This window comes from Etheostoma spectabile, chromosome 3 (assembly GCF_008692095.1).
Source record: "Etheostoma spectabile isolate EspeVRDwgs_2016 chromosome 3, UIUC_Espe_1.0, whole genome shotgun sequence".
NCBI classification, from domain to species: Eukaryota; Metazoa; Chordata; class Actinopteri; order Perciformes; family Percidae; genus Etheostoma; species Etheostoma spectabile.
This window is the reverse complement of record NC_045735.1, coordinates 1,244,614-1,254,323: the sequence shown is the minus strand read 5'-3', so window position 1 is coordinate 1,254,323 and position 9,710 is coordinate 1,244,614. Positions and strand designations below refer to the sequence as shown.

At 40.1% G+C, this 9,710-nt stretch overlaps 2 protein-coding genes across 2 annotated transcripts in view; one reads left to right on the top strand and one right to left on the bottom strand.

Moving 5' to 3' along the window:
• The window catches only part of zc3h4 (zinc finger CCCH-type containing 4), a 17,244-nt gene extending 16,766 nt beyond the window's left edge, over positions 1-478 (bottom strand). The window contains exon 1 of the mRNA XM_032512030.1: positions 226-478. Coding sequence (XP_032367921.1) covers positions 226-305 — 80 coding nt within the window. The 5' untranslated portion in view covers positions 306-478. The remainder of the gene's footprint in view (positions 1-225) is intronic.
• Positions 479-3,638: 3,160 nt separating this feature from the next.
• Positions 3,639-9,710, top strand: part of sae1 (SUMO1 activating enzyme subunit 1) — an 18,742-nt gene continuing 12,670 nt past the window's right edge. The window contains exons 1-3 of the mRNA XM_032512077.1: positions 3,639-3,874; positions 6,225-6,336; positions 7,192-7,365. Of these exons, the coding sequence (XP_032367968.1) occupies positions 3,774-3,874; positions 6,225-6,336; positions 7,192-7,365 (387 nt within the window). The 5' untranslated portion in view covers positions 3,639-3,773. The remainder of the gene's footprint in view (positions 3,875-6,224; positions 6,337-7,191; positions 7,366-9,710) is intronic.

Genomic DNA, 9,710 nt, shown 5'->3' with positions numbered 1-9,710 from the left:
AAAGGACTCGCAAGTGCACTTCCAGAGCAAATAGTGATTACAAAATGATTAAATATTGACAGATTTCTTAGGCATTTACCTTTATATAATCAATCTACCTTCTTTACTTAGGCTACCTGTTTACATAGCCTTCTGTATACATATACTTATAACCCTAACCCTACTATGCAGGACAGAGAAAGTATTTCATTTAAATATTGAAATATGATTGTAGAATTACTCGACCTTTCGTCAGTCAGGACACTGTTGTGTTCGTGGTTGGTAGTTGGGGAGTTTGGATGGACAGTCATGCTTTCCACAGCCATTTCCTCTAGCTACATTGAGGTGCAACAACTCATCACTGGGATCTACTTGTTGTTGGTTTTAGGAAGAGGTTCAGTTCATAGTAGGAAACTCTCCACCACAGTTGGAAACTAAATATGGTAAAGTCAAGTCCTAACTCTCCGCCCTAATGTGAAATGACGACTGAGAAACTTAAAATGGCCGACCGTCTTTTCCGAAGAGAAAGGGGTTGTGGTTCTCCGATGATGACATCATGACGTTCTTGGACGCTTCTCACGGAAATTACCGAACGGTCTGTTTTCAGGTACACCCTAAATCGGATCTGCTAGATCTGGTCGACGTAGTTAGGTTTAGGCTTGGGGAGTAGGCAGTAGTTCGGATTAGTTTGTATCGTTCATACCAGAATAAGCAAATCAGAAGCAGAATAAGGCTGTCAGTCAATGCCCACGACCCACGAGGCACGTCCTTTGACGTCGACACGTCTAGTGGATCCGATCTAGCATTTTATAATAATCCCGATAGTGGCGCTTTTGAGTATTAATTTCATTATTCTAGTTGCCACAGTTTATCTTCACAAAAAGAACTATTCTTATTCATTACCCTTTTTAATTTTTTTTTTTTTTTTTTTTTTTTTACATTTTTCATGGAACTGAATTCTTTGTTCGTTGGAAATGAGCTTCCCCCCCAAAAAAAATCATTTGACTGAAATGTTTTCATACATGTACTTCTGGGGTTGTTGTTGTTGTTGTTGTAATTTTTCTCTCATCTTATCAAAACTTGGAGATTGGCTGAAACATACTGCCATGTAGCTTGTAACTGGCACACATTTCTTCATTATTCAATAATACACTACTGATTGGTGGGAGACTGATAACAGTCCCACAGTGTTAATGGTCTAAAAGACATTTTTGGCGAGGTTGGCTTGTTACCTGTTTCTGAAAACGCATTCAATCTACCACGTTTTTTTAAATCTTCAATTAAGATCAGCAGTCAAGGTACAGTGTCTCTTGGCAGAGGCCTTTGCCCGTGTATCCATCCTATCCGGAAGTTATTTACTATACAGCCAAATACCTGTGGTATGGTATCAAGGCTTTAATAGTTCTTGGTGATATTTGGCCGCTCTGGCCTTCCTATTGAGAGCATCTAGGCATGTGATTGCCCGGGTCTGAGTATTGATCTTGATGGCATGATGTTTTAACCTTGCAGAAGTGTCACGCAGTCTAGACCATCAGCAGATTCACTTCAATTTCATTCATAGAACATATCTCACCCTGTGGAAATGCATCAGTTGAAAAAAATTAACAGTCCCTAATGCACTTTCTGTCCACTAAAAGCTCGATGTACTCAATGTGCTCTCCTGTTGGCCAGTTCTGGAACAATATTGCATCCAAAATATCTGCCCTGATTAATGTTACTGTCAATGTTTTGATTCTGAATGATCTCTCAGCTCTTCAGCTCTCTAAAACTCAGAAACGTGCTGTTTTTGCTGGATTTACAGCGGCCAAGAGAATGAGAAAAACCTGTTGGGAACCACCTTGTCAATTCGTATAGTACTTGTACCCTTTCCTTTTTGGATGTCATACACATGGTGCTCTCCACGGCTCACATTAATGGAGTGCCAGGAAAGACTCTGGACCCTTGGCTCAGTGTTGCTGAATCTTTGAAAATCCATGCTGTAGATATGTGCTACAGCCTTCTTGCTTCTATCTGTGCGTGTTTGGTCCCTTTGTCTCAGGCCGGTCTCCTTGTCAATGCCTCTTGTTTGTTTGTTTGTGTGTTTGTTTGTGTCTGTTTCTGTGAGTCTTGTTTGTGAACTGCAGACGTTGTTCTTGCTGTTGTGTTTTTGTTGTGTCTCCCTCCTTCCTCCTAAGATTTCCTCTCATTGTTTTGGTGTGGAAACATTTGGTCGCAGGGAGGTGGTTGTGGAGGAGGTGCACTGGGCCTTCTTCCGTATGGGTAGTGTAATTATCTGTATATTGTCATTTGGTCCAGTGTTTTGCACTTTCTCTCAATCGCAAATTAAAAAAAAAAATTGATTTAAAAAAAGCAGTCACCTTATATCATCATTTTACCTTGGTATACATTTACTTACTGTTTTACTATAGACTCTACTAGTTTACATATCATATATTTACTGCTTTATTGTCATGGTACAACAAAGTACAATGGAATTAGGTTACAATCCTGTAATAAAAAATATAGGTGAAAAAACAGACAAATACACACACACACAAATGTCTCTGGCAATATATTGGTACAAAAGTCAATAGAAAAACAAAAAAAATGAATGCACAATTTAAACAAAGCTGCCTCTCTAGATGTTCTCAGGATCTGGTGATGCAGGATTGTGCTGCTGTTATTATTTCAAGTGATGCTTTAGAGGAACATTATTCATCAAATTCTACTGTTGTTCCTTTTGTTGTTGCTCTCAGTCTCACACATATAAAATTGGTAGCAGTGTCACTAAATAACTAAAAGATTGTACTTTAGGGACTTCAGTAAATAGGTGTCTGTCTTCTAAAATGTTCTACCTAATGGTTTTGTGGCATCACAGGGAAGGAGAACTTTGGGAAAAGGTTTAATGATCCCAATTAAAAACATTTCTAGGGTGAGCAGGTGTGTAATTGTGGATTGTAGTTGTTGCAATAGAAACCATACACACATATCATTCAGGCCTCTGTACATGTATCCTGTGTAATGATGCTGCCTAGATAGGACTCGTGTAATAGCTGACTCGACTGCTCATTCAACCAGGGGCGTCGGACTGGGGGGATAAAGGGGACTGAGTACCCAGGGCCCTCATGTGAGGAGAGCCCAAAAAGATAGAATGAATAGCTGTGGATGCGGGGAAGGGCCATTAGAGAATACCTTTCTACAGGGCCCAGAATTGTGTGCTATGCCCCTGCATTCAACTGTCTGTGATAGATTAATTAAGCTATCTAAAGGCACATGATAAGCAAAGTCCGTTGTGAAAATGGCTTTAGGATGTTAAATACTACATCCTGGAAAAAAATGTAGGCCTACCAAAGTGTATACCCAGTTTATTAAACTGTTTGACATGTAGAACAAAAGCTACTGATTCTCGTTAGGCCTATAGGCTCCATCCAGGGTTTAGCCTACACCACTCAGGAGGTGGAGGTTACGTTGCAGGGCTCAGTGGCGTTTACAGATTAAAATGAACATTACAAACAATTATAGACTCTAAAAAAAACAACAACACGACGATGAAGACAAATGGAAAGTAATTTCATTCAACAAATTGAAAAATAAAAGAAGAAAATGTCCCAAAATCGATCGGGTTATTTAATAAAAAAAGAAGAAATTATTCAAAAAGAATCTCGACAAACCCAAGAAAAGCCTTTCGATGACGTCATCGCCCAGCGTCCATTCATTCAGCGGGACTGTCGCGGCATTTTGAAACATCTACTAGCATCGCTGCACAAAAAAGAGCTACTTTACACCAGTGATTAGCGTATTCGGAGATATCGGATATGATCGATATGATCGAGAAGGAGGACCCGGTCATCAGCGAGGAGGAGGCGGCCCAGTACGACCGCCAGATCCGTTTGTGGGGGCTAGATGCCCAGAAGAGGTCAGTTAGCCGAGTTAGCTCGCCAGGCTAATCGGTGCATCGGAAGGTTCGCTGTGTTGCACTCCTGCTCGGGATCGACCAAACCGGTCGATCCCACGAGTTTGGGGCCTCGCCGACAGTTGGGGATTAATCATTATTATTATAGTAGGCAGTGTGGGGAGTATTCATTGAGAATATCTATGTTTGTATTGGTTTGGATCTTTTTATAGCCATGCTTATGCTGTGGGAGGTAACGTTAATAACAATCAATTCAATTCCGACTCATTGTTTCACCAATCATACACGTTATGTATTTATAAGTGATCACAAGACTCTTTATTGTTGGTCACATTGAGAAAACTGCACTTGTAATAACGCGCCAAGCAAATGAAATAAACGAACCCTAAAATCGGACTTTTATTTCAGTCAAAACCTTAAAAGTGTAAAATGTAACACTGACAGCTAGTGTTTAAAATAGTTACTGCAATACAAATTCAAAATACTGTAGAGAGCCCCCCCTCCAGACTTGAAGTTGACGGAGGTTGCCGTTTTATTAAAGTATTTCCATTGATGGTGAAGTGAGACAAGGTGATGGGACTTCTTTGGGACTATTCATGTGGACATGTCTGTCCTCATTCATCTCGTTTCCTTCATGCACGGCTGCTGCAGTTGACACACCTGTAAACAGGATGTTAGTCCCATTCACCTTGTCTCACTTCATCATCAACAGAAATGTTCACTTTAATGTTTTTGCCCACCACTGCCTGCTCTTTAGCTCAGTAAATGAGTTAACTCACCTAAGGCCTTCTTTGGCCAGTCTCCTCTGAATCGGGCTGGACGACACACCAAACAGATATCCAGAGACCAGCACCTCGGCTTGTAGTACCATACCAGCGGTAACATCGACTTCATGGACTTGGACATCTTCCACACATACAGTGGCTTGAGAAGGTTTACACACCTATGTTAAAGTTGATTAAAAAGCGGAATAAAAAAAACATCTTTTGGAAATTGATCTTAATGCCTTTAATTAAAAAAAAAAAGAAAATCCAACCTTTTAAGGACACCAATTTTCTTTGTGAATGAATAATGTATCGTAAATAAATAAATGTTCCTCCTTAAAATTCAGGGGGCATAAGTATACACCCCCCTATGTTAAATTCCCATAGAGGCAGGCACATTTTTATTTTTAAAGGCCAGTTATTTCATGGATACTATGCATCCTGATAAAGTTCCTTTGGCCTTTGGAATTAAAATAACCCCACATCATCACACACCCTTCACCAGACCTAGAGATCGGCATGGGGAACTTTCCATAAGATCATCTCTCAATGCAAATCAAGCCAGCTATTAAGCCAACTGAAATGACACCATGCCAGTCTCTAGATATGCGAGTAACCAACTCAGGTACTCTAGCTACTGTATATAATTCAATGTGAGTATGCAAATGTTGAAATTACAAAAAATGCCCGTCCCTTTTAGCTGTAATAAATGAGCCTGAGGCTAATGCTTACCAGTTCAGGAGGAAATTAGCCAACTCTGTGTCCTTTTGGGCTCTAAACTGTCTCCATTTCTCAAATATATCTCCAATATTTACCCAGGGTTTGTTACAAATCCATCTCTGTTGATCCTGTTTGTTTGTTTGCTGCTTTCGTGGCTGTACTAACGTTACAGCTGGAGCGCGCTGGGTTTACGTCTTTACAGGTAGCGTTATATCTGGCAACCCGGCCTGGCTGTTCCGTCAAGGAATGGGAATTTCAGAATGAGAAAATTCTGGCGCTAGCATTGTTGTCAGAAAAGATGGTATTTCAACTTAGCATGTTTCTTTGAAGCAACACTAGAGAACTTTTTGTACCTTTTTAAATAATGTTTCAAAAATTGTTTCCGTTGATCATCAACTCGTAACAGGGTGAACGTCACTTCTACCTTTCGCTTTGCAGCTCTCTACAGGCTGTAACCGCGTAATGAAAATTTGCCAGATAGGGCAGCGGATCTGTAGTTCCAATGAGACATTATGGGACAATTATGCTTCCAACCTGTAGGGGGACCAAAGAGGGAAAAGTTATCCAGTGTTGCTTTAATACCTGATGACGCATTGGGGTCATTTTTTGATTTATTATAGTAAGTAGACTACATTTGGACCTTTAAACTCTGATCGTAGGTTGGCCTGTTATTGCAGTCAACGTTTTTTGCCTTTTATATTATTGCTGCACCTGTGTCTCCACGTTATAACCAACATCAGTGCAAAGTTGATTTTTAAAAAATGAGACCTGCAGTTAGTTTATGAACTAATTCCTTAAAACCAAAACCCATTTAGTACAAGATCGCATTCCAAAACAGATTTTCAACCTCATCCATGTTTGTTTTACAGGTTACGAGGGTCCCGTGTGCTCCTGGCAGGTTTAGGTGGTCTGGGGGCGGAAGTGGCCAAGAACTTAATCCTGGCTGGAGTGAAAGCGCTCACTCTGCTGGATCATGAAAAGGTAAACATGCTCACGTAGTGTACACCGACATACAAAATACTCTGGTGCTGTTCTCACCGTCCTCATCAAAGGTTACACTCACCTACAGAGTGGACTTGGGCATTAGTTTTAATCTAGAAAGAGTTTTTTTGCAGCTATCAACTAAAAATCTGTATGATATATTTAAAGCCCATAGAAATAATGAAATAGTACATGGCTTTTTCTTGCAGTTTCAGTCTTTGCAGTACTGTATGTGTACTGTATGTGTACTGTATGTGTACTGTATGTGTACTGTATGTCCACAAGATGGTTCCTGTGGCAAAGTAATGATTTTCACTTTCAGTAAGGAAAGAAACCAGCTATTTTGCATTAATATTTATTTTGGTAACTTTGCCAAAACAGCTTGATTCTGGCTTTATGTCATGTTTTGAATTGAATATTTAATCCACAGCATGCATGTATTTGCACTCTTTGCTGTCCTCTGTTTTTTTTAAATTATTTGCACATTTAAGGTGTCCTTAAGTGTAGAGAAAGGCATTCATAAATTAAATGTATTATTTGGTGCTGTGTGCCTAAATATTAAAAAAAACATATAAAATAATAACATTTTCAAACAAAAGGAAAATAATTTCCAGTGAAGATAAATGTCTTTTAAATGCAGAGTGTAAATTATCTTCAGCTAATTCACATCCGGCAAAATGCTCACTCTGCTGTGTGTGTGTGTGTGTGTGTGTGTGTGTGTGTGTGTGTGTGTGTGTGTGGGGTGTTGTGTGTGTTGTGTGTGTGGTGTGTGTGGTGTGTGTGTGTGTGTGTGTGTGTGTGTGTGGTGTGGTGTGTGTGTGTGTGTGTGTGTGTGTGCGCGCGCACGCGTGCCAGGTCACGGAGGAGTCATGTCGGGCTCAGTTCCTGGTTCCAGTGACGGCTCAGGGTCAGAACCGAGCCCAGGCCTCTCTGGAGCGGGGGCAGAACCTTAACCCGATGGTGGAGGTCCACGCAGATCAAGACCGAATCGAAGAGAAGCCAGATGACTTCTTTCTGCAATTCGATGCGGTGAGTGGAAACAAAGCTTTATACGAGACATTCAAACTGAGACCGGGTAACTGAAAGACATCTCTATTTGAAAATGTCTAGTGTCAACAAAGAAGTGGGATATTTAAGAGCTAAGATGAATGATTTGACTTTAAAGTACAACCTTTTTTCTTAAAAGCAGGTGTTAGAGTTAGAAGAAGGAGTATTTGCTAGTGATGGTAGTGAAATGTAACTAAGTACATTTACTTAAGTACTGTACTTACGTACAAATTTGAGGTACTTTACATGAGTCTTTTCTTTTCATGCCACTTCCTCCTTCTACTCTGCTACATTTCAGAGAGAAATACTGTTACTCACCACGTTAATCTGACAGCTTCAGTTACTATTGCTTTACAAATTACGATTTCTTTTTTTTACATAAAACACATTATTATGAATGAAAACGATCAAACAATATAACGGCCTACCAGTACAGCTAAAATTATTCGTCCATTACAACCTTAGTTGATTGACAGAACTGTTTTGATCAGTTCCAGTTTCTAAAACGTGAGGAATTTTCTGCATTGAGTACTTTTACGTTTAAAAGTTTAAGTACACTTTCCTGATGATACTTATATACTTTTACATAAAGCTATAGTGCTTCTAATTAATGACAACAAAACTGTCGGTGTGTGACAGTGCACCGCCCCCACGCCCCCCGTTCACACAGTTGCCTGAAACCAAGGAGGACACAGAGGATAAAAAAAAACATGGACTCTTCAGAAGAGTGAAAAGCATTGTCAGTTAACACAGTCCGTCGCTACATCTACAAGTGCAAGTTAAAACTCTAGCATGCAAAGCAAAAGTCAAACATCAACAACACCCACAAACGCTGCCGGTTTCTCTGGGCCGAGCTCATCTGAGACGGACTGACGCAACGTGGAAAAGTGTGCACTGGTCTGACGAGTTCACATTTCAAGTTGTTTTTGGAAATCCTGGACGTCATGTTCTCTGGGCCACAGAGGAAAAGGACCATTCACGTTGTTATCAGCGCCAAGTTCAAAAGCCAACATCTGTATGGGGGTGTGTCCATGACATGGCATACACCAGTGTTGCACTGCATGGCTCAAAAAAGATTCTAGTTAAGGAAATAGGGTTTCTTTGCTTTTTTAATACCATTCATAAAAAAAGGAAGCCTCCAGTTTTCCTGTTTTCCTCTCATCACTTCCTTGTTTTTCTGATGCTCTAATGTCAAACAATGGTCCCAAATCATTCATAGGAAGGAACAAGTAGGAGGTTAACGGCTGATGTTGATGCATCCACCAGGCTGTAAGAGAAGATTTTCTAAATTTATTTTTATTTAACCCTTGTGTTGTCCTCCTGGGTCAAAAAGATTTATTTTTTTTACCCTTTTTTTTCAACATTTAACATTTTCAACACATTATTATTTTTTATTTGTTCCACTACTGCCACCTTACTACCACTAGTTTTACACTACTTTTTGGGAATCCATTGTCAATAACCCTCATTAATATATAATTGTACCTAATGTTTGAGCTAATGGCTGCTAATGGCGGCTGTGGCTCAGTGGTAGAGCGGTTGCCTGCCAATCGGAAGGTTGGTGGTTCGATCCCAGCCCCTGCAGTCATTGTCTAAGTGTCCTTGGGCAAGACACTGAACCCCGAGTTGCCCCCGGTGCTGCGCATCGGAGTGTGAGTGTGTATGAATGTGTATCTGATGAGCAGGTGGCACCTTGTACGGCAGCCCCGGCCACAGTGTATGAATGTGTGTGAATGGTGAATGTTTCCTGTAGATGTAAAAGCGCTTTGAGCAGTTGTTAAGACTGGAAAAGCGCTATATAAATACAGCACATTTACATAAAGCAGAAATGATGAATTATTTTGACTAATAGTTAAGATCAGAGGAACGTATGTTGAGTGGATGAGTTTTGGTCAGGATGCTGATGTGAAACCATTTTAATTTACACCCAAAATTCAAAGAAAGTTATTGTATTTGCAAAGAGCGTTGCATGGAATCCATCTCTTTTTTTGTGGTAATTTGTATTTGGGAACACTGAGTCAGTGATGCAGCATCCGTCTTATCAGGGAGCTGAGGGTGTTTTGGGTGTGCAGGATAAGGTGGACCCAGCCCACCGGTCAGCTGTTCACAGTCAGCCAGACACCAGCTTCTTACATTTTTGTCTGTTTTTTCAAAACTTTTGACTCTTTTTTTCAATGTTTGTCCCCTTTTTTGACTTTTTTAACACTACGTAAACACTAACTTTTTAACTTTAGTTTTACACTCCTTTTTTAGGAACTTATACCTAATATTTGAGTTAGAAAAGCTGAAATTAGGAACTATTTAGACTAAAATTAAAGGAATGTATG